Genomic DNA, 23,937 nt, shown 5'->3' with positions numbered 1-23,937 from the left:
TTTTTTCTGTTTCCTGAAAAAATTATCCATTTGCTGATAGATTAGGGTTGTAAAATGCCAACAATGGAGATGTAGTCTATTGTGTAGCCCTTAAACCATTTGTGCTCAAATTTCATCTAATGCAGTTTGTGGATTTTAAATTTTTTCGTTTTGATTCTTTTGTTCTTGATTATCTGATGAGCCGACTAAACACATTATGCATTAAGACTGCTGGAGGATTGCAGCCTGCGTTTTCTCACTTCTAATGGAAGACTGGGGTAAAATCAAAGTGTAATCCTAGAAGCTCTAGCATCACGGACATTGAGCCAAAGTGGCAGGTGCCTATTATAGCCTCCCTCCATTGCTAATGTTCTCCCTCTGTTCCCACTGATTAGACGTCGGCTCCTGAGAGCCGCAGTGCATTTCAAGAAGTCTGTTGCTATCTCTTTGGCCACGTCTTATACCTGCCAGAGCTCTGGCAGGTATAAGACATGGCCAGCCGAAATCTGAACTGTGGAATGAAAGTAATTGAGTGAGTTCTCTCTCTATGCTGCAGACCAGTAAAGGACCTAGATACCACAGGGACATGGCCTAAGCCCGTCAGGTGGCTTTGTGAGATTTATATAGACTTACATCACAGCTTAGCAAAGACCTGATATATGGAGGCACTGCAGTCTTGTGCTGAGGGGGGAATTTTACTTTCATGACAAGTGTGGCTTGGCTGCAGTCCTGACACACCCTGGCATGCCACAAGGCAGATGGTGTGTCCCCAGGCGACGCCACTGCTCTCTAGCACCCCTCTCCTCAAAGCCCCTTGTTCCTCCTACTGACAAGTAGTCATTAGTGCAGTGGGACAAGAAGAACACATTGGAACAATTTGGATATATTAACCACCTCCTCTGTCCTATCTTGAATTGGACTGCAGGGCTTGTGTGATGGCACCAAATAGACTTTATCTGACTGTGAATAGTTCAGAAATCCCCAAGTGCAAAACAATGACCTGTGTGGGATGAAATTCATAATGTTCTTACCAGATTGTGGCTGACAATAAAATGTGTACACATTACTGGTCTAAAGACCAAAATAATAATACTGTCCATGCAGTCTACAATTTTTTGTGAAGTATTTATCAAACAGCTTAGTGTCATTCTTTTTAATTAGGCTTTTTGCCTCATAACTCAAAATGAAACTTAACTGATGACCTCGATATATCAGTTCTTCTTAGTTTCATTTTATATTGGTGGGGAGACTGAAAACTAGTTGGTCTGATACTTAAGTTTGGTTTTGAATTAAAAAAAAAAAAAAAGATGAGTTAAATTTGGTACTAACTGAAATACAAACACAAGCAACATGCCGAAAAACCTTTTATTTCCCAGCTATGAGCCTCATTTATACACACACTTTACCATGTAAATCATTATGACAAGCACTTTTGAGCAGGAATGAGAGATCATGATTAATAGTACCGGTAATCACAGTTGTGGATGCATCCCTTTAATCCAACCAACAGATTTCTTGATTGTAGCTCCAAAACAGAATGTTTTAAATTATTTAAAGGGTTTTTGAAATACTGAAAGCTCCTGCAGATGAGCAGAGAAAAAGAATCCAAGACCCACTTATCACTGATTGCACATAGCTGTTTTATGTTTGTAGTTTAGGAAGGTAAAATGATGCTTACGTTTGAGTGAAGTGTTTTGCTTTCTCTGCCCTCCGGTGCTATGCTACTATCTTCATTAAGCAGCTAACATTTTCAAGCCTTGAACATTAAGCACTGGTAGACTGCAGCACTGATTAATATTAAATTCAAGCTTCTGGCAAAACAAAGGATGGCGTTTGAATCTCAAATGATGGCTTCGGTTTCTATCCATGATTGCATCCATCCCCTCTCTTTCAGAAGTTTTGTGCCCAGCCTTTATTTGTCCTACATTATGTCAACAGGAAAAGCAAAGTATGATGTCATGCATTTGGAGTGGTTCCACGCATTACTCGAGTGATTGCCATTATTTCCTGAAATTTGCTCAAACATCCTTTGGCCGATGATGAAGGTGCATTAAGTGGTAAGGTGATTGAGTTCAAGCAGGGAGCTCACACATCGCTAGGAGTAAACATACACTAATAGTATAGTTTTTGCTATGTGAACATGGGAGCTGTAGCTTGTACTCATACAATGCAGTTGTATTGTGTTAAAATGAAATTATCTGGAGGAAAGCAGTTATGTAAATGAATGATACACCTTTTAAAGTGTTTGATCCCAAACCTTGAGTCACTCTGCTACGATAAGTAAACCACTTATTGGACTTGGACTTGTTTGCCATTAAGGAGAATCCAGTTTTTATTAATGAGGGTTACTTATTCTTAGATTTTGGCTGTGTTTGCAGTTTCTGTGTCTGAAGTGGATTTGCCACACAATATGATTACCGATGGCTATGTTTCCAAGCAAGAAGGTGCAAGATGGTAATGATACTGGATCTGATGCATAATTTTAGGGTCTCTTGGGCTGCAAAGATGTCACTTATCAGATTGCCTGAATTTTAATCTGGCTTTTGTGTAAATATGTATATCTTTTGCAGCGCAAAAACAAACCAGGACAATGTTTGTATTGGATTTTTCCCGCTGCTTGAATTCACAGCAGCAAAACATTCAAGGAACCCATAATTATGTTGTGGCAGAAGAAAAGTCCTAGTTATTTTCCCCAAACAGATGGAGAGTGAATACTGAAGAAAGCAGATTTAACTCCGAGTAGCTGCTATGAACACATCCGCGGTGCTTTACTTTCTATGCTATTATAGCCTAATCCACATATAGTGAGGATGATCTGAGCAGGAATATACCTGCCAGCGTTTCCCTGTCACTAAGCGGCTTACAAATTATCCCTAGACAGTGAACTTACTTGCATTTAAGACTTGGAAACTTTTCAAGATGTCTTTTTCTTCTTCTTTTTTTTAATGTGTGACTGCATTAAATGATACTTAACCTTGATCGATGATGTTAAAATTCGTGCGCTTCTGGCACTGATTTTGAGGGTGTATCTGTGCATTTTCTTCCCTGAGGGTTGTTTGTGGCACTCTCATGGGTGGCCTGCATATGGAGTTGGCTTTCGGGGAGTATGCTTTCTCTGCGGCAAAGATGGACAGAGGTTTCTCTCAAAAGAACGCTGGCTCGGTGGAGGCACAGCATGGCGAGCATGAGCCTCAGTCCACCTCCACTCTGCCCCTCCCGCTCCCATCCACCAGATGAGTGATGAGCTTGTTTATAATGAGACCAAATCCCTTCCTGTTACACATGACTCATTGGGTGTAGTGCCAGTCGTACATATTCACACACTCATTTAGGTGTTTTCTTGTTTGTGCACTGACCTTTAAAAAAAAAAGACCCTTTTACTAACATGTTTTCAGATTACGAAACACGCAATGCCCTTCTCTTCTCTTGTAACCACTGATTGGTAGGAGCAGACAGAGGCTCCAGAGAAAAAGTGCATTTTCTAGCCACTGGTCCAAATTACCTCAGTCACACACCCTTATTAGAGCCAGTGCTCAAGAGGACAGATGGTTCAAATGGGAGTTTATATCCTTTCAAATTCAAGGTCCATAGTTTTGAAGTGGCGTGCTCATAAATGAAGCAAACATTTCAAGGAAAGCAATATCCCCCCAAGGCACTGTACAAGTGGGCTAGCTTTGCTCCCTAAAGGTTTGAGCTGTATTTCTGGGTCTCAGGACATCCACCTAATTGCCATCCACTGCACAAAATGCTCAGCAAAAAAGCAAGACTGCAATTAGCCGTGGCTCACTGCCAGCTCGGCATAAATCTGCCAAATTGTTTCTCTTAAGAAAGTTGAGCAGTTGTGGTCTTCTTTCCTCTACTTTTGAAATGTAGGCCTGTCACAAGGCTATCATATAATTAGGCAGACCAGCAGTAGCAGAGAGTGTGCTGTAAGGCTAAAAGCCGAGGCATTGTGGCGGTGTGCTGGGGCATGCAGAGGTGGGGCATTATTTATGTATTTCACCCTTTATTCTCTGGCTTGCCTCAGTGGATATCACTTGGTACTGTCCGGGGCCAAAGTGGTGTCTGTCACAAAGCACCATACTCATGTTGAGTGTTCAGCCGAGCAGCAATGTGAATTCCCCAGTTGCTCTTTCACACTTTTTGTCTCCTTCAACCTAACCTTTTTTCTTTTCTTTTCGTTTTTTTTTTTCAATCTCCTACAGCTCATTATTCTTGAAGACTACGCGGACCCTTTTGATGCTGAGCAGGCTGGCGGCACTCAGACCACCACAGAAAAAGTGACAACTGAGAATGATGGTTACATGGAGCCATACGAAGCCCAGAAGATGATGGCAGGTAGATCAACACGTTAAATCTTCTCTCTAGTCACCCTTTTGTGTGTCCGCGTGTGTCACATGACTATTTCTACCCCTCTTCACACCTCCAGTAATCACAAGTTAAGGACTTATTGTAGTGGAGTGGTCATTAATATGCAGTGTGATGAGGTTATATGAATTAATGAAGAGGCTCAGATGCCCTGATGCCATTTTACAAGACAGGTGCAGCAGAGCATAAATGACTAGTGTGTCACAAAAGATGTCAAACCATTTTCAAAAGCTGTGACTTTGCCCATAAAAATAAATCATGCAAGGATTTAAATGATGCAATGCATTTAGGAGAAGGAGATTTTATATGTATACATTTTTTTTCTATTTTTTCATTGAACTGTGCAGACACAGAGACAACCGCTTGCTCTGATTTCCAGGAAGGCATTTTTTTTTTTTTTATTCTCGACAACAATAGCTGTGTGCTAACACAAGAATTTAGTCTAACCACATTCCCCATATGGCTTCGTCACTGCACGTTCATCCTGTGGCTGAGCAAAGCAGTGACAAAGAGCAAGGAATATGCACAAGGAAGAAGAGAACTGAGGAAATATCTTTAAGCAAACAAAACAAGTGGCAGCTGTTTTCCTCTCTTTTACTGACTTTAGTATCCAAGATGAGGATGATGGAAAATATGAATGGCAGATTTGGAACTGTGAATTGACTAAAAGGTATTGTATATGATGGCCCCGATCCACAGACGTATGATCTATATACTGTTTCCTCTAACCAGCCCTTACGTTGCTCCATTTGCTACCACGGAGGCAGGACATGAATGTCTCTGTCCCTCCTCAACAATTTTCTTTTAATGGGCCTCCAGACAATCTCTTGTTTTTATCTGTCTTACTGGTTTGACCTCTGGCCGAGTCTTTGCCTCAGCAGAGTACAAAAACTCAGGATAAATCGCCTCTCTCGGAATGAGAAAGCCGTAAAAGGAAAAAAGAAATTTCAACAAGACTTGTGGTATCGCTAGAATCTTGAGCTTATTCCAAGTTCTTGGCTGCTTTATAAATTTAACTTGACACAGCTCTGCATTTGGCTATATTGACAAACAGTTCTATTCTGGCAGTAGCTGTCTGTTTGATTCGATTAAGTTTTCAGTTTATTTTTCTGGTCGTTGCTATGTTTGAAACCTGAGGTGGTGTTATTTTCAGGCTTCCTGCTTTCATTTTTTATATGTATTGATTGCCATTTTTTGGTGGGGTGTTGTATAAAGAGAGCTTTGAAGAGATCTATATATACTTACGGTCTGTATTTTAATATTCAAAGAAGTCCTTGGGTTAGTATTTCCTCAATGGATGCCATCAGGGACGTGAAATAAGGTATTACATTTAACATGCTGGCCACATACAATGCTGTGCAAAAGTCTTGAGCATCCCCTTCGATCGTTTTTACTTTGATGCCCAGAAGCCAGATGTTCTTGTGATGCAGTAAAAGCATACCTGGATAGATAAAACACCCAATTAATCTGCCTTGGATTGGCCTCCCCAGAGTCAGGACTTCAACAGTATAGGATCATCTTGACACAGAATGGAACAAAAGCCAACCAACATCCAAAGAGAAAATACATTTGGACTGTCCTTTAAGAGATGTATTCATGAAGTCCACTTAGACAAGCTTTCTTGTAGTTTCTTTAAGAAGGTTCAGGCTGAACAGCAAAGGTGATCATAGCAAATATCAGAAATGTACAAACTCTGTTTTTGCCATATTTCCATGTATGTTTGCGGATGTTGCAGTAAATCACTGCACCTATTCCCCTGGCAAATATAAAGAAATTATGGGTGGCTCAAGACTTTTGCACAGAACCAAGTATAGAAGAAACACTGGGGATGAATGATCTTTTTAGTAAATGCTTTCCTCCATATTCACACAGCTACCAAATTCCAAATTCAAACTTGGAAGCTGCACACTGCAGCCCCACTGGTACAGTTGGGGGTTAAATACCTCACCCAAGGGCGTCTCAGAGATATAATGAGGGTCAGGCTCTTTCACTTTCTCCCACTGTGCAAGGCCGGATGCACGCACCAATGCATCAACTTACTGGCTATGCTATAGAGTAATTGCTGCATCTTTCGTTCTGACAGCATCTTAGTCAGGCAGAGCTGCACACTCAGAATTTCGTCAGCTAACAGGAGGAGGAGGAACTATTGCACAGACTGCTGCACTGTAGCAAAAGAGGTCCTTTTGACCCTAATTCTGTCTAATTATGTCACTATTGCCGTTTCTCTGACTTTTAATAACGGCACTGTTAGGAATAAAAGTTCTCTTTAGCTTTCAGACTGTTGTTTCTGTAGCTTTAAGAGCCTTGCTTCTCAGCTCTTGGTTTCACAGATGGGTGCAGATGGACACCAAACCCTAAACATGCCAACACAACACAAACTTTTCTATTTATGGCTGTCAAAGCAAGTTTTAATTATTTAATTACTGCTCGCCAAATTTATACTGTCTATAAAATGGTCTATCTACCTTCTCATAAAATGGACCGTAACCGTCTCAACTTGCAAACTCAAAGTTGTATGTAAAATAGTCTCTTATGAAAACATCTTTCCAATTAATTTTAAAAAGTAGAATGAAAATGACTCATCCACTGACTTTTTAACTGTTTCTTTATAGAAACTGTTTCATCATCTTCTAGCTTTTTGTGTTTCTACACATGATTTAATTTAGAGCTGCTCTCACCTCATTCAGCAGACACACACACACACGTTGGTTCAGTGGAAATATGAGCGTTTAATACAGTTTCTGATCAGTGACAGCAATTACAGTCTAGTCTCTTTAGATAACCTCATTTGAACTGCACAGTTCCTTGTTTTGTGACACAAAAGCCATGTCATAAACACCGGGAACCACAGACTCAGGTATACAATTCCAAGAGTTTGATGACATCTTTAGAGTTTGATCGTTACTTGTGGTTTTGCACAGCTTTGAGTAGAAATTTGGTCGTGATCAGCCAAAAGGCAGCTGTATAAACAACAGTATGACTAAGCGGCAGTTACTTCAAAGACTGGGAAATGCCAGCAATTTGAAATATAAGGATAAGAAGAAGAACATTTGAGCATTGCTGTTATTTTTAAATTGCCCCCTAGAGGTGTATTCTGGTCACCTACATGTGTATGTCTGTGATCACTGTGAGCTCAAATTTGAACACAATTTCTGTGTTAAACTGACCCAGATTTCACTGGTGACAAGTGCTTGGTTTCCAGTTAGGATCTAAAAATGAAACGGCAGAATTCGGTGGAAAAGTCTGTAGTATCCAAACTCAGAAGAAGCACACTGATCTTCAGTGTCAACAAGACTTTGTGCACCATGAGTTCATTTCGAGGGTCAAGTTTAGAATCGGTTCAACTTTAACATCCTAAGGCAACTGAGGATGAGCATGACTCGAACTGTGGTGCGTCTTGTTGTTGTGCGCCTACACACAGTGTACTGAAAAGCCTCCACTGTGTCAAAATGGCAACTCTGGAAGCAGTGACTGCCACGAAGATGAGTCCAGTCTGTTTTACATCTGCACCCTGATGATCATAATCGTAATAATGAAAGAAAGTCTCTCCTTACACTCTAAAGGATGCTTATCTTTTACAACTTTGCTATCAAAGGCATATTCCACTGACGTGCACATGCATTGATCGTAATAAGTGTTTTCTTGATTCCTTGTCATTACTATAAATGAAATTTAAAAGCTTGCAGGCCTGAAGAAGATTGCTGCATAGATTCTATTATTTAAAAAAAACAAGAATTATGTTTTCAACTGTTTTCAAGTGAACTCTTTTGAGACCGGAAAGTGTTATTTTGAAGATACAATTATAATTCCTTAACAACATTCACACCTTAAACACACAAAGACACACATTCAGCCTCACAGTGGGAGGTGTGTCATGTAAGGCCTGAGGCGAAGTGCCACAGCCGTTTACATAACAAAGTGTGCATTCCTGCTATTTGTGTGTGTTGGCACGCGCACTGTCGGGTACTGTTGTACGCGTGTGTATGTGTTTGAGGCCGAGACCTGTGTGCCTGTGTATGTGCTGTGTGCTCCGTGTCTCTTTTCCCAAGAGCCATCCTTAGTGAGGTTGAGCTGGCTGATTTATGGGCCTACTGGAGGGGCATGTCACAACTTCCTTAACCTGAAAAGCCAGCCCCACCCCCCCATAAGCTTCTCCGCACTGGCTGCTGGCAGGGAATCATTGCACCTCCTGTAGTTATGTGAAGATGTGCACAGACACACTGTCTTTATGTTTCCTGCGTGTGTCTCTAGAATCCCTTGAATGTTTGTCATGTCTACACGCGTCAGCCTTTACATGTGCTATTTTTGTCTGAGAGTATGAGTCTGTGGTACTTGTGTATATAACCCCGAAAGATAGACTTTCTCCCCTTATTGCTTGTGATATTAATACTTATTGTTGCATGCAACTAATTTGAATGTTTATGACAAAAAGAAGCTTTTCTGCACCTTGTTGTCTTTTTAGTATTTCACACCTTCCCCTACAAGCATACACACACATCTCCGCAGCTATCAGCGTGGCCAGGCTACAGGAAATGGCCTATGACCTAATCATAGGAGGATTTTTCTGGGAAAAGAAAAGCCAGAATAAACCCTTGCAATGTTTTTTTTTTTATCTCCTCCACTTGACTTCGTCATACATTATTGTAGCTGTTGAGACTTGTTCCACTGACAAGTACAAGGGGCTGGACTAGTACTGCAGGGCAGCCTGCGTCAAGCTATTTCTCAATGAACACACACACACTCATCCTCATGCTTCCCAGTCAGCCAGGCAGGCAGACGACCATGTGAGAGATTTCCCACCGTACAGAAGAGGCCTGTTGTGCAAACATCTTGCATGATTGAGCTCTCCTGAGCAAACAAACTCCAGCGCGGCCCACTTGCCAGTCCTCAAACCGTAGCTGCACCACACCAAAAATGTGTTTGTATTTGGAGGTATCGTACAAAAATAACCCAGTGTGAAATATTTTATGCCAGTGGTGAATTTATTACACACAGTGTCAAAGTTGTAACCTCAATTTGTCCTCATCCCATCTTTTAGGTCATGCTCTGTCATTTCACAGCATGGGAGTTGTGCAAGAGGGCCAAAATGCCCAGAGGAAAAAACAAAAAACCTTGATGTTTTTCCATAATGGTTGACTCAGAGTAGATGGGTGTTCATTCCTTCTCTCACTCTCTCTTTTGTGACTGAAACACATGCCGGGAAAAAGCTCCTAGAATTGGCACCTCATGCACCACACTCAAAATGCTGTGGAGACCATCCATTGCCAAGGATGATTCATTAGCCATGGAGTTAGTTATTTCAGTTACTCATGATAGTGTGGTGTTAAGCCTCCGTTGCCTCTACAATATAAGTGCCAGGAATATTACCAGTTTAGAACTAGTTTGAGTGGATGAGAGAACATGTTTAGATGTGTCATTGTTGGAGATGGAGAAAGTGAAAGGAAAGAGTTGAAATAAAAGCAAAAGGGAGGGGAAAATAAATCAAAAGAGAGCAACTGTCCATGACAGAAAGTAAAGGGAGTGACAAGAGAGGGAGACCTAGAGGCAAAGACAGTGGGAACAAATTCGTGTTACAGCACCTGTGGGTTACTTTGTGGAGTCTTTTTTTTTTTTTAAGGGAAAAGAATGGAAGCATAGTGTGCCAAAAGGTTTCCACCTCCTCCACACTCGGTCATGGCAGTCTAAACTCACCCCAGGCAATGGCAGGTACATGTGGCTGCACATTTCTTGGCCTGTAACACGGCTTTTATTGCCTCAAGCTGTAACTTGAGGGATATCCGGAGCCTGTACTGACAGTGGCACTTTTGAAAAGTGATATGTTTTTTTAACATTTCTGGAAGTCCGTGCAATCATTATATGAATTTAGATTCCCAGGAGTGTTTTGTTAGTTTAGCATAAAATGATTCAGCAATTATCCTCTCCGGGTTTGTTTTCTGTTCCTTCACATCTGTCTCGGAGCATTTGAAGAATTACCTCAGCAAAACATTTATGCATTACCCCAGCTGATTATAGGCAGCTATAAATAAGTGCTGACTGCAAGGCCAGTAGCTGTGAACTGGATAGGAAAGTGAATAATTAACACCCTCCTCCTTCTCTTGCACCTTACAAACTACTATTTAAGGGCATTTGGGCCGTGTAATTAACTCAAAGCTGCTCTTTTTTTCTCTCTCTCTATTTTTGTACCAGTTTAACAAAAAAAAAAAAAAAAAAAAAAAAAAAGTTAAAACATGAAGATTTCCTAAGAAATGAGAAAAATGTCTACAACCAGTTTTTGTCACTGTGTACTGACTGGAACATTATGATGTGCTGGTAATTTGGGGTAAGAAGTGTAGGTGGATTTCACAACAACGACTAGCAGAAGAACATTCATAGTGAGAAGAAAAATCAAAAGTGAAAGTGCATTACTTGACATTCTCAGGGAAAAACTGTTATAATGAAGCTGTGGAGCCAACAGCACAAGAAGTTTCCATGCCAGCCTGTGCTTTAAGCAGGAGAAGTTATGTAAGGTCACCAGGGGCAAACAGAGCATTTTATTGACTGAGTTCACTGCTTGCACCTTACTAACAAACTTTATCCAGTAGTCTGTATTAATAAAAATAACATCAGTGGCATCACTCGTTTTAAGTTGTAGTGCAGAAAAATACAGCATGGGCTTGTGTTTGTATATGTGTATACTAATATAATATGAGTTTCTGTTAAGTTACTTGACCTTCCACTGCTTCAGTCTGGGACTTGGACACTTTTTAGACATGATTTATTGCAGTGTGTCAAATTAATGTTAGAGATAGGCAGGCAGGTAATGTTTCCTATTTAGCTCCCATGTCCATTTTTTTCATTTTATTATTAGCCATGGCCAATAGCCACTACCATACTGATAACTTAACAGATGGCTTACGTTAGTTGTGTGCGCTGCCAGTGTTAGCATTGAAAATGATTCAGTTCTTAGAGGTTGTTGAAACAGCAGCTTGGCTGACCTCTCGACTGACCTCTCATAACATGTTGTTCGGTGTTGTGTGTATCAACTACTTTTCATGTGTTCGATTGCTTTTCATGTGTTCAACTGCTAGTGAGGGGAGAGGCTGCGTGCCTGACTGTTTCCAACCAAGTTGCATAGTTGCAGTAACCTTATTTTCAAGGTTTTCTACTCACCACAGAGTCTCTACTGAGGCCGACTATAATGTATGAGTGTTTATTTAATAGATAACAGCGAAACGGTCCTCTTTTACACTCTGCTCTCTGACTGGTCATTAAGTCTGCACCCCATTCACTGCTGCTTGCCAGATGTTGTCAGAAGCGAGCTACCCATTTATGTCACGTCTACATGATCCCATGAGAAGTGACTGACAGTTATTACACATTGATCTGACAGGGTGGTACCAAGTGATGCAAAACCAGTCCTTCACAGTCCCAGAGCTGGTGTCAGGTGGTCCTTTTTTGGCTTGGTGCTATTGTTGGGCCCATATTATTTTAACTTTTAAAAATGGTCTTGTCAACAAAATGCGCTGTGTAATAAGAGGAGAGCTGGGTCTTATTTCTGGAAATACTGAACTGTAAAGTGATCCTGCTGAAGAAAGAAACAACATTTAGAGAAGAACTGCAGTTTTATCTAGCTGTTATATTCAGTGTGGAATGGTTTAATTTGATGGGTTTCAATATGGTATGCTGGTGATTTTGGGGCGGTTTTTGTTGTTGTTGTTGTTGTTGTTGTTGTTGTTGTTGTTTTGAACCTGTGGAACATAAATTTCCTTTTTCATTATTTCATGAGAACATGAACTACAAATTAATAAAACGTGGAGATTTTCTTTGGCTAGTTCTAAGATTTCATTGGTTCTTTGATTCATTTATGAAGCCTTATCCTCACATAAGGAAGATAAATGTCAAGCTCTGCTCAATAATTAGCTTAAACAAAGACACCCACTTTATAAATAGTCTGACTTCCTCCTCTTCCTTGATTCCCTGTGGCTATAATCTCTGGTTTGTTAGAGGAAGTAAAGGCTAAGTTATTTCAAAGAACCATGTGGAAATTTTGCGTAACTGTTATTTGAACTGTTGTTCAAATAAAAGGGACGTTACTTTTATCTGATGCTCAGCGGCCAGAATGTGAAAAATGAGCCTCTATTGAACTGTGCGTGGTGCTGAAAAACAACACATGCTCAGCAAAATATTTCCTCCCTATACTGGTGTTTTTAAAACAGTTTTTGTGTGCTTCCTTGACTTTGACAGTGACATACAGTCCAGCAGGTTATGGCTATGTGGTTTTGTGTATGTGTAAGTGTGTGTCTGGCCTGCTGGATAATGGCCAGCAGCCTCCGTGGTGTGGACGGTCATTTGGCAGAGCTGAGGAACGGAAGGTGTAGGAGGTGGGAGGAGAAGGGAAGAACAGGAAGACTGACGACTTATTGATGAAATGAGAAATCTCTAGCTCAGCCTGATAACCTCCCTCCCTCTCACTTAGTGATGAATGGCATCCAGCACTGGAGCTCAAGCAGCTCACACATGGCTTTGTGCACGTCGATGCTGCATTTGTCGATATGTATTCTGCATTTCCATTAGATATTCGCACATGCGGTGATGAGAGTACGGCATTTCAATTAGCCGTTGGTGTTTCGGTTGGTAAATACAAAAGTAAAAATATCTGACGACATAAACTTTCTTTCTTATTCTTTCAAATTTGATAGATTAAATGTTTCAGCGGTTCACTGAAAAGGCAGCAGTAGATTAGTCAATATTGAAAATAACTGAGTTACTCCAACTTCACTCATCCATAAATCACATGATGTTGTTTAGCTTTTGATGAAAACATGATGAAATCGCTATTTATGTAACAGCCAATTCCTAGAGTCAAGCAGGTTTTTGAAATGGAAAGTGAGGAGATAACGTGACTTCCACATTGCAGTTCTGGTATGAAAACCATTATCTTGCTTTCTGTAATGATGTCACTTGTAATTTGGTCCTTCCAGGAAATATGTATATATAACTGCAGTTATTATTATTATTATTATTATCATTATTATTATTGTTATTATTGCATTTTGTAGGCACATACTACAACTGCTATGACAATGAATGATTTTTAACAAACTTGCAGAGTGAACATAGACAGACACAAAGGCAGCAAAACTAGCTGGACGTCTGCAAGGAAGCAATGGGTACTGGCAAGAGAGTTCTCTCAGGCCTCCGATATCCCACTGAGTCGGTCTGTGCCAAGCCAAGGATGGCAGACCCACTATCCAGACCCACTATCCATCCGTCACAGCTGAGTGGATTGGGAGGGGGGTAAGGAGTAGAGATGAGGGACTGGGCAACCGCTATGGCGCAGGTTGGAGGTGCTGAAGTCATTCATTTTAAAGGTAAGATTAATGACACCATTAATCCATGTCTGGGCCACTGCAGAGGAGGACAGGGCCGAATTCATACCCGCTGCTGGCTACCTGGGGCCTGCGGCACACATGCATGAGCTCTGCTAATGCACGTGCATGCACAGAGGCACACGGTGCTCTTGTGCGCTCCTTAACACTTTTCACTGAGTCATTTTATATGTCAAGTAGCCATTTGCCCTGAAGTGGTGAAGGAACTTCAGGCTGTAGTTTGTGTCCTTGTTGGAGGCAGTTACTTTATGGGAGTTATTGGTCTGATTTTTATTGGCTGGCTGTTGAGAGAACAAGCGAGAGCATGACAGACTCACTGAATTACTAATAGACAAACTGATAGCACCAATCTCACCTCAGACCTGTGTGTGTGTGTGTGCACATGTCAAGTGTGTGTGGTGTTTTTTTTTTGTTTTTTTTTCTTTGCGGAATCGACGGTTGAGCTAGAGTGGAAATCGGGCCTGTTGACACTCCGGTGTGACAGAGAGCATTTAGGTGTGAGTGTGTGCGAGTGGGCGGCTAGCACTCTGCAGCTGTTGAAGGACACGGAAAGAACAGATGGGGAACCAACAAAAAAAAAAAACTAGAAAGACTGGAACACTCGGCACTCACAGGGATACAAATGTACAATATACTTAAACCAGTACAAAACATTTAAAGGCATACAAGGCTCTGCTTCTTTTTTCTTTTTTGTATGACAGAAAGATTCAAAATGTGCCTCATTAGTTTATTAGATTCAGTGGCATTAATTTTGAGGTTATAGTGTGTGAATTTTGGACAAATTTCATAAAGTAGAAAGCCAGTGTCAGAGGCAGTGTTACAGTTTGTGTTGATCACTTTTGTAACTGTACAATTCAAGCCATGCTCACATGCAGTTTAAGCTCACCTCCGCATTCACCTGATTTGAGGTGAATGTGTTTTAAGGAGAGCGAAAGAATGAAACAGGAAGGAGATGCACTGCAGTGCATACAAAAGAACAGCTTTATAGTGTCTGAAATTTCATTCAAGCTCCAGTCCAGAGTTCTGATGTCTCACATCAGAAATTTCACCAAACCACCCAGAAGGTCTCAGGCTCATTTCATTAGAGACTTAGAAAATGAGAAATATTGTGATTACGTTTTTCTGGCACATGAAATTTCTTATATACAGTGTTACGACTCACTGTTGTTTCTGGGTGCTTTTGGGTGAAACAGGTTATTTTTATATCTGATTGCTCGCGCCTGTCTGTGTGAGCAGTGCAGTCCGAAGACACTTGGCCAGTAACTGCTGTTTCATTGTGATTAATGCAGGTGGAGAGGCCTGTTGACAAAAAGCTTTGGATTCAGAGGGTTTGAAGTGCCAGCATACTTCTTCTCTCCTTTTCTTTCTGCCTTCTTTGTCTTGATTTTTTGCTCTAGTATTCACCTCATGGTTTTTTTCAGGTTCTTGCTATCATCTAGCCAGGAGGCAGAAGTCTGGGACATTCCTGTTGTCCCTGTGATAGACAATGGATTAAGCTCCTTTATATAAGCCTTGTTGTCTTGTAAAATAACGCAGCTTTTTTTTTTCCCTTCCCTGCAAGCCAATTTACTGGTGACATTTATTCAGGAATGACCTTCTCCGGATTTGTCTTCCACAGACACGCGCCTTTATCTCCCCTAGCAGAGTAATCCAGCTATTATTGTAGCTTGATTTAAACATTTACCCTTTCCTTTTTTTAGTTTTTATGTCTTCACGTCTTTGTGCTGAACAATGAATATGTGTGTACTATTTCTATTAATGCTGTATCACCTAACAGTCATTTTGACTCCAGCGCATCTGTTCTGCTTTGCTCTGTTCGGCTCACGAGCACGTGATGTCAGAGTCCCTCTTCTTTATAGAAGATGCCATCCTAAACTTGAGGTGACTAATTAAAATAGGGAACCAGCACTATAAAGACACAAGGGAGATTATAACCTTATCAGAGCATGTCAAGTGTGTGTTCTAAGATTCGAGATCCAATTAGCCAGATGGATGGTTACAGCATAACACGCTCTCCTGTGCATACATTCCCATCTGCATGTTTTAAGCCTGGTGTTGGGGAAAAAAATCATTTTAGGTCTTTAAAACTGCAAGTTTTTGTAGCAAACATTTAAATCGGAATACTTTAATAATCCCTAAGGAAATTATGTGGGTTACAGTTGCTCCAAGACAGTAACAGTAACAGACTAAACTAATTAAATAATACAATATATTACAAATTTAAGAAATAGCACTAATATATACAAATCACTCAATTCTAAATATCAAGAATATTACAGAAGTGAAATATATATGATTGACATTTAACTCTAACCTGTGAACGTTGTCATTTGTTATTTTACTGTAGAGCGTGTGCAGAGTGTAACTATTGCAGTGTTTCCAGTGTATTAGATGGAGGAGTTGTACAGGGAGATGGCCACGAGCAGGAACGATTTCCTGTGTTGTTCAGTGGTGCTTTTTGGTAATCTCAGTCGCTCACTGAACGTGCTCCTGTGACTAACCAGCCCGTCATGGAGTGGGTGGGAGCTATTTTCCAGCATTGTCCTTATCTTGGACAACATCCGCCTCTCACACACCACCCTAAGGGATTCTAGCTCCATCCCCACAACATTACTGGCCTTGTGGATCAGTTTATTGAGTCTGTTGGCATCTGCGACCCTCAACCTGCTGCCCCAGCATGCAACAGCATAGAGGATGGCACTGGGCACAACAGACTCGTAAAAAATCCTGAGCATTTTCTGACAGATGCTGAAAGACCTCAGAAAATAGAGACGACTCTGGCCCTTCCTGTAGAGTCCAGTGGTGTTTTTAACCCAGTCAAGTTTAATGTCTAAGTGTACTCCAAGGTATTTATAGGCCTCCACAATGTCCACATTGACCCCCTGGATTGAAACAGGGGTCAAGGTTTTCCAGAAGAAAAAAAAGATACACATTTGCAGCTATAAGACCAACACTAGCATTTAAAAGTGGCCTTGGGAGACTATGGCAGCTGTTGTTGTGTCTTAAATCTTTTTTTTAAAGGTGAAATATTTCACACAGGCAATCTGTGACCTTTTCCCCTCATTACTGAATCCATCAGGAGGATAATTATTCTTTGGAAAGCCTGATATTTGTCATTACAGGACAAAATTCAGAGTTTGGTGTTGTTTCTCTCTATGTCTGTAGCACACCCTACTCTCTTTGTTCACATCCCATCTTATCAATCACACAGTGCGATCGTGGGTGCAATGAGGTAAGGCGCTGGGTCTGCCCGGGGCCCGGCTGGTGGGTATGGGTTGTAATAGTTTGGTGCAGCCTGTTAATTTGATACGGTGTGTGGCTGAGGAGCCTCATTAAGGGCAGCAGCTCACCGAAGGAAATGCGGCTCTCCATCACCAGCAGGACACCACTGGCAAGAGCAAAATGGGATGGAGGCAAATAGATGGAGGAAAGGAAGAGATATCATTTGGAAAGAGGATGAAAGTGAAGGAGAAAAGACTCGAGGTCTGACAGTATTAAAACAGCAAACATAAGTGGAGAAGCAATGGGGACACTGAAGGGGCACTGATATACTCTCATCCATAGACCATAAATACTCCAATTCAAAAAGGAGTTGTTTTTTTGGTTTTTTTAATAAACCTTACACACAGTTTTTCCCAGAATAGTTTACCTGTCATTTAGACTAAAATAAATCTTTGAGATGAAAGTCAGAAAGTATACTCAAAGCTGTCATCCGCTTTCTCAACGGCATTGTTGGTTCAGAGAGTGAGTGTGGGAGGCTGAGTGTTTGTGACAGTAGAGAAGCAGAAGAAATGGCACAGGATTGCTATCACCAGCCAACCAGAATGGGTGTGAAGATGGAGGCGGAGAGAGGGGAAAAAATATTGGAGAAACAAATAAGAGGAGAGAAGAGGCAAGGAAGCAGAGAATGAGGTAGTACAGGTTCATTTCCATTCGAGCATTGCATTTTGTCGCCTGCTCTGTGCACCAGTGTGGTCTCACTTTTTTTTTGTAGCACAGAGGAGATGAGATGCAGCCACGGACAGAGTGAATTATTAATGTAAAAATCTCCTTCTCTACCGAATCCAATAAGTTGCCTATGATTTGGCTGTCAGAAAGATTGGTGGTCTGGATAAGGGAAACTCGTGGATGTCGAGCCTTGAGTTCTCCTCCCCAGGTAATTGACTCGTGCACTGTATTGACTTTCTGGTCGTGGTGATTAAGGGAGCTAGGGCCAGACTTGAGCACAGACTCGGGAGGGTGGGACCTCACAGCAAGCCTATCCCTTGTGGCCTTTGCCCAGAGCACAGGGTCATGGTTAACCCCCATCTCAGTGATCTGGAAATACTGATGGCTGTATTGATGCGGATGAGTGGATACTTGGAACTGAAGTAGTGTCTTTGCTTTGCTTTTGCTTCTTCTGCTGTATCCTTCTCTCACACATCCTTACTTCTTACTTTAGGTTATTCAATCTTCAAAAATAAATAGGAAAGAGGACACATTCCTTCAGTGTGGGTAGTTTCATATTTAGCTTCCTACAAACTATTTTGCAGTGACATTGATTTTCTTCTAATAAGTGCTTCTTTTCATTGGCCCTTTCACAGTTTTATTCCCATTTATTAGGTGTATTATTCGACTGTGGAGGGATGATTTGATTTCTTTTCTATTTTTATGTTTCTAAAATGCAGGTTTGCTATTCTTTAAAGTACACAATTTTCCTGTCTTTGTACACGTTCTCCTTCATGTTTGTTAGCACAGTTTGAATTTATGAGTTGTACTTAGCTTGTGCGAGACTTTGATTCAAAACATGTCTTCTCCATTACATATGTCTGTCTCCTTTTTTCTATAGCTGTCTATCTTTTGTCATGGAGTGTATCAGAAAAAGAAAGCGAGACAGAGTGGGTTGTGAAGTTACCTCAGAGAAATCCGGCAGGAGCAAGAAGCTGACCTCTGTTCATGTGGGATCACTACAGGGGATAAAGCACTGGCTGGTTGACCTGGGCCTGGAGTCTTCCCTGGTGGACAGTTACCTGATTGCACTGGTTCATGTCTTCAGAATACAGAACGACAATTGATTTTTACAGTGATCTGTTTCAATTTGTATGGGTATAGATATTTTCAGATAGTTTTTATACAGAGGTTAAAAACAGTATAGTACTTGCAGTATGAAGTATCAAATGAAGATATAGCAGGAACTGAAGCTACACATTGCAAGTTTTTTGTTAAATGGAGGAAAAACTAAAAGTATAGTTGTCCATATTCATCCCTTTCTTTTCTGAGTTACGGCAGCCTGTGGTGCTTTTTAAAGAAGAGCATTTGCATTTCAAATGACCATTGTCCAAATCTCTAAACAATCAAAGCTCAGTATAATCATCAAATCATTAATACCAAGCCGACAGTTATAATCTCAGATTACGGCATCTTTTAAACTGTGTTTATTTTCTCTCTGTATGATTAGTGCCACTTCAGATTTCAGAGTCAGTGCCCTGTTGTAAGTCAACAGACTTATGGGCAAGCTTAGGAATAACGCAACCTCACAGTCTCTGGTTTGGTCTTAAAACAACATCAGTCTAACTTCCAGCATATATGTGTCCTTGTTTAACCAGCCAGATGTGTCATCTGTGATCTGACTCATCCTCTGAAGAAGCATGGCCCGTCTTCACTTTACTGTTGGCTAGCCAGTGAGCAAGCATGGTTGAACACACACACACACACACACACACACACACACTCTCGGACCTTTCTTTTAACCTTCATGGCGTCACTTGCTCTTGAGTTACTGCCACTCGCTGTTAGTAAATTGGATCTGCACTGGCACACACGGTACATGCCTTAGTCTATTATAAATCACTGCTTCTGTTTACATCCTAAGAATCAGAACATGTTATAGTCTGTCATGTTGGATGACTCTACTCAGAGGTGTGACAGTTGAGATGTTTTGCATTGACCTGATAGGATGTGTATTTAAGTCTTGTCTAAATGCTATTGCGTTGTATTGTCAGGAGACAGATTTTTGATGATGTACCTTTGAGCACTGGTATATCGTCAATCTAAATAACCTTCCCTGTATTGTAACCTAAAGTGGACACTATTACAAATTATATATATTTGATATAATGGAGGTAGTTGGCGCCCCCAGATTCTTTACCTATGAATAAAACAGTAGCATATTGGAACTCTTTACAACCGAGCCACAGACACACCAAATATTATACACACAATCCTATAATCATGTCTTGAATTAATGTCAAAGCATATTTGTATTGAGCAGTATCAGCCTGCATTATATTTGGGCTTGTGCGTGGCTAAGACACTTTTCACGATGACAAGCACATAAAGCGTTGGGCTTGAAGGAGTAAAAGTGAAGAGAGTGGTAATAAATATCCCAAAAACCACAACTAGTGACATTTCCGATTTTCAAGCCTCGCTGACAGCAGGAAATCCTCCATCCTGTTAAGAGTGGCTTTATGGTGCGCCTTTCACTGCTCGAGCAGTCACCAATCACCCAGAGCCAAAGAGACACATCCAGTGCGGCAACGTGTGTGTTAAAATGGTCCTCAGGTGCACAAGAATCAATTTGCACTGTACCCACGTCAGTTGGTTTTTTTGATATGGTGTTTTTGTTTTGGATATTTTTTTTTCCAGTAATACCTACAGACATGATGCTTGATAATGCAACCATTTCACTATTGTCTTTTCATATGTGCAAGCACATCAGGGTTGTGTGCTGAGTGCTCCTGAATATGAGTGAAGAAAACCTCTTCACAGTGCTGTTTTCTGCAGGCAGTAATTTCATTATCAGACCTCAGAGCTCATTAAACCCAAGCAGATGTGGCAGACAGAGATGTGCTGCTTACACAAGGCAGCAGGTGAGTTACAGAGACCAGTCTAAGTTGCATGTGCTGTATGTCTGTGTCTCAATAAAGTCTAGATATGATTAAATGTTAATTATAATATGTTTAATAGTTTAAATACATTTTTAAAAGTTTAATAAGTCAAGCCTATGTTAGGAAAAATGAAAGTAAACATTGAATTATTCTTTATTTATTTAATTAATTGTAACTGCTTTACATTTATTATTTACAGTCTCTTATTTTTATGAAAACACCATCATTAATCATATTTAAATCACATTTTTAACACAAGTCTTGCAAAACTTGCAAAATCTTCAATAGATGAAGCTATGTTTGAGCAGGAGGAAACAAGTGGACACTGTGCAGGGCAAAATATCTTACCTTTGCTAGCCTGTCTGTTAACCGAATGCACTGTCACATGTAACATTGTCAGTGTTGCAATGTTAATAGCCAGTGTTTTACATATATGTAAAATGTTTATTAATACCTCACATAAGCAGCGTGGAATTTCTTTCTGATGAAAAATGGATTCTGCCATGAAGTTCATTTGAAAGTGAGATTAAAGAGTAATTACAACTTGACATCCAGTGATTATTGCCTTGTGAATATAATCAATCTCTTTGTTTACTCAGGACAATTCCAGTGCCTATTTTGCTTCTTGCTCTGATTGAGTGGGGTGATTGGGACCATGTTATTATTCATGATGATGCCAGAGTGTCTCAGTAGGCTAAGCATATATGCTTTCTTTTGCACTTTTTCATTAAGATAAATGACTGAGATTAGTTAGAAAGGCGTTAGGCTTTCCTTTAGAGTTTCCAAAGGTGGGAAGTTTGAAATTTTTTGCATTTCACCAGAGTGGATCCATTGCCAGTAAAGTGAAACATTTAAGGTCTGCCACTCTCAGAAATTCAGAAGTGAATGATTAACTGATTCCACTCAGTTGGTCCATTATTTCCTTGTCTGTTCATATGTGCTCGTCTTTGCGCTCACTGAAAAACAAAGCAAATGTATTCATTACTTTCAACCCCTCCATCTCAGGGTTAACCCTCCACTGCCCTGCATAAGTCCACAGATGTCTGGCTACAGTGCCTCACCGTGCTCCTCTCTGCTCCCCCTCAGTGCTCCGTCAGCAGGCCCACGTGTCACTGTCAGTGGGTCACTAGCAGGGCATCCAGGCTTGGACTCCAAGCCCATCAACACCTCCCCGGGGTCCCCGAGGCCACCCGCAGACTATCCGTGCCAGGTCAAGCCAGGCCAGTCGTGGGGTCGAATGGAGGTGGACTATGTCCTGAGGAGAAAGCCAAAGAAGGAGCAGAAGCTCTGCCCTGCTTAGAGCATATGGTCTTCCCAGCTATCCTGGAGCCTGTTGGTCACCTCTGAATGGAACCCCTCACAAAAGCAGGCTTTGTCAGTGTGTGCGCCGTACTGAGGCTGTGCCTGTCCTTCTTTTTGGCAGAGACCTGCTGCTCGGTGGGCACTGGGACACGAGAATGAGCAAAGAACAGCTGGCCCATTCAGAGCAGACTGCTGCCCCACAGGAAACCCTCTCCATATCCTCTCTGCCTAGCTCATCAGCACCCACAAACACACAGAGGAGACTTGGCTCAATTTCTTTCCCTTCTCACTCCATTCTTTTTGCTGCCTTTGTGTCCCCTGGCTGCCTTCTCAGTTTGGATTTAGCAAATAGAATAAACAGGACAGATAAAGCAGACTGAAGTGAACAACTTCAGTCAAAACGATTCTCCACACCAAAGGCTGGTGGTGCATAGTAATTTTAAGTTAACTGCAAGTATCAAAGAACATTATGCGTGCGATTTCTGCCTATGGATATGGACACGGTGAGACTCACTCGACAAGAAGTTGTGTACAATGCTCTTTGTATGTGATGTCGTTAATTAGACAGTGTGTTAGCTTAGATTCTTTTTCCAAAGTGCGAAGGAATGAAGCAGTCTAATTTGATTACATTGATTTAACTAGAAAAGACAGTGACAATGAACTCATTCTCATGTTGTTCCTGGAAACACATTTAGCTAAGTCAGTCTGACTTCGAGCCAACACTACTTCCCCTGTGGTTGTTTTGTGAACATGCTCATGAAATTGTTTAAGATATTCATATATGCATATGGTCATTGCTCTTATTTAATTTTTTTTCCGTCTTTGACCCACTATGAGGGTATGCAAGTACCCTGAGCACCCTGAAAGCTTTCCCCGCTTTGCTGGTACATTGATGTGCTTTACATTACCAATAAATTCTGTGGAAAGGAAACCTATCACAGCTCCTCAGGGATCAGATGGAGAGACCCTTACCCTCTTCAGTCTCTGCTCAGTAACCAGTACTCTCTCTGTGTTAAGAGGTAGAATTCAGTACAACAAAACACTTGAGCAATAAAGCCTCTATACTTGGATTGCACCAGGTGGGTAATTTCCTGACCATACAAAAGCAGTGTTGAGTCTCCAGGACCATCAGAATAACAATAGGCTTTTCTTATCCTGTATAACATTTTTACCCAGTAACCTCAGATGATTGTAACACCAAAGCCACTTAAGGAAACATTACCTAACAATTTTTTTAAAATTTTTTTTGATAAAAGACAGTTAAGATTTGATTTTTGAGATGCTTGCTATTTTTAAGAAAACGGCTTAAATGAAATATTTTTAATTTAATGTGGGTGATAGTAGTAAAAAACTCAAATGATGGAATTGCAAAAATATTTTTTTGTAACCTGTGGCCTTCAGCATGCTGGTGAACAATTTGAAGCTCCTCATGCAGCAGACAGGATTATCAGTGCTAGGTAGTAGCACTAGACAAATAGAAAATTGGACTTTTAGGAAGCAGGAACAAATTTCTACCTTCAAGAAGAAATTAGGAATTTTCCAGGGTGAGATTGACACTCGAGTAGTAACAGGAAGTCATGTGAAAATGGACTTGGAGGTGGAAGTTATCAGTTTTCCGGTGGCTCAAATTCTCGTTTGTAGTCATGATTTGTTTGAAGTGACCATAAGAGTGAGAGAGCCACTTTTTTTAGTAGTACAGGTCCATTATCATCCTCAGCATAGGGCAAGGAACCAAAGCTACTGTTATATATAAACTTAAGACAGTGTTTAGCAAATCTGTTTGCCAAACATTTCTCAGTGGGATAATGTTTGTAACAGTGTGTATGCATAAACCGCTTTAGGCATAAGTTGATTTGATTGAGAAATGGATTAAAAAAAAAAAAAAAAAAATTGATTACTTTACAGCACTCCAAGGGCCAGATTTACTAATGGTCTGCATTAGCAAAAAAAACACATCTTTAAACCCTTTTTAAAAAGCTACTACCGGTATTTACTAAAGGGGCACAGGGTCACTTTGGTGACTGAAAATGTTGGATACAGGTATTTTGCAAAGA

The 23,937-nt window shown here is 40.8% G+C and overlaps 1 protein-coding gene across 4 annotated transcripts in view; it reads left to right on the top strand.

Annotated features, from left to right (window-relative positions):
* The window catches only part of shf (Src homology 2 domain containing F), a 102,516-nt gene that overhangs the window by 10,921 nt on the left and 67,658 nt on the right, over positions 1–23,937 (top strand). For all 4 annotated transcript variants that reach the window (XM_025907388.1, XM_005447611.3, XM_005447613.3 and 1 more), the window contains exon 2: positions 4,185–4,317. In XM_025907388.1, the coding sequence (XP_025763173.1) occupies positions 4,185–4,317 (133 nt within the window). The remainder of the gene's footprint in view (positions 1–4,184; positions 4,318–23,937) is intronic.

Source organism: Oreochromis niloticus, linkage group LG1 (assembly GCF_001858045.2).
Source record: "Oreochromis niloticus isolate F11D_XX linkage group LG1, O_niloticus_UMD_NMBU, whole genome shotgun sequence".
NCBI lineage: Eukaryota > Metazoa > Chordata > Actinopteri > Cichliformes > Cichlidae > Oreochromis > Oreochromis niloticus.
The sequence above is the reverse complement of the archived record's forward strand: the minus strand, read 5'-3'. Positions and strand labels throughout refer to the sequence as shown.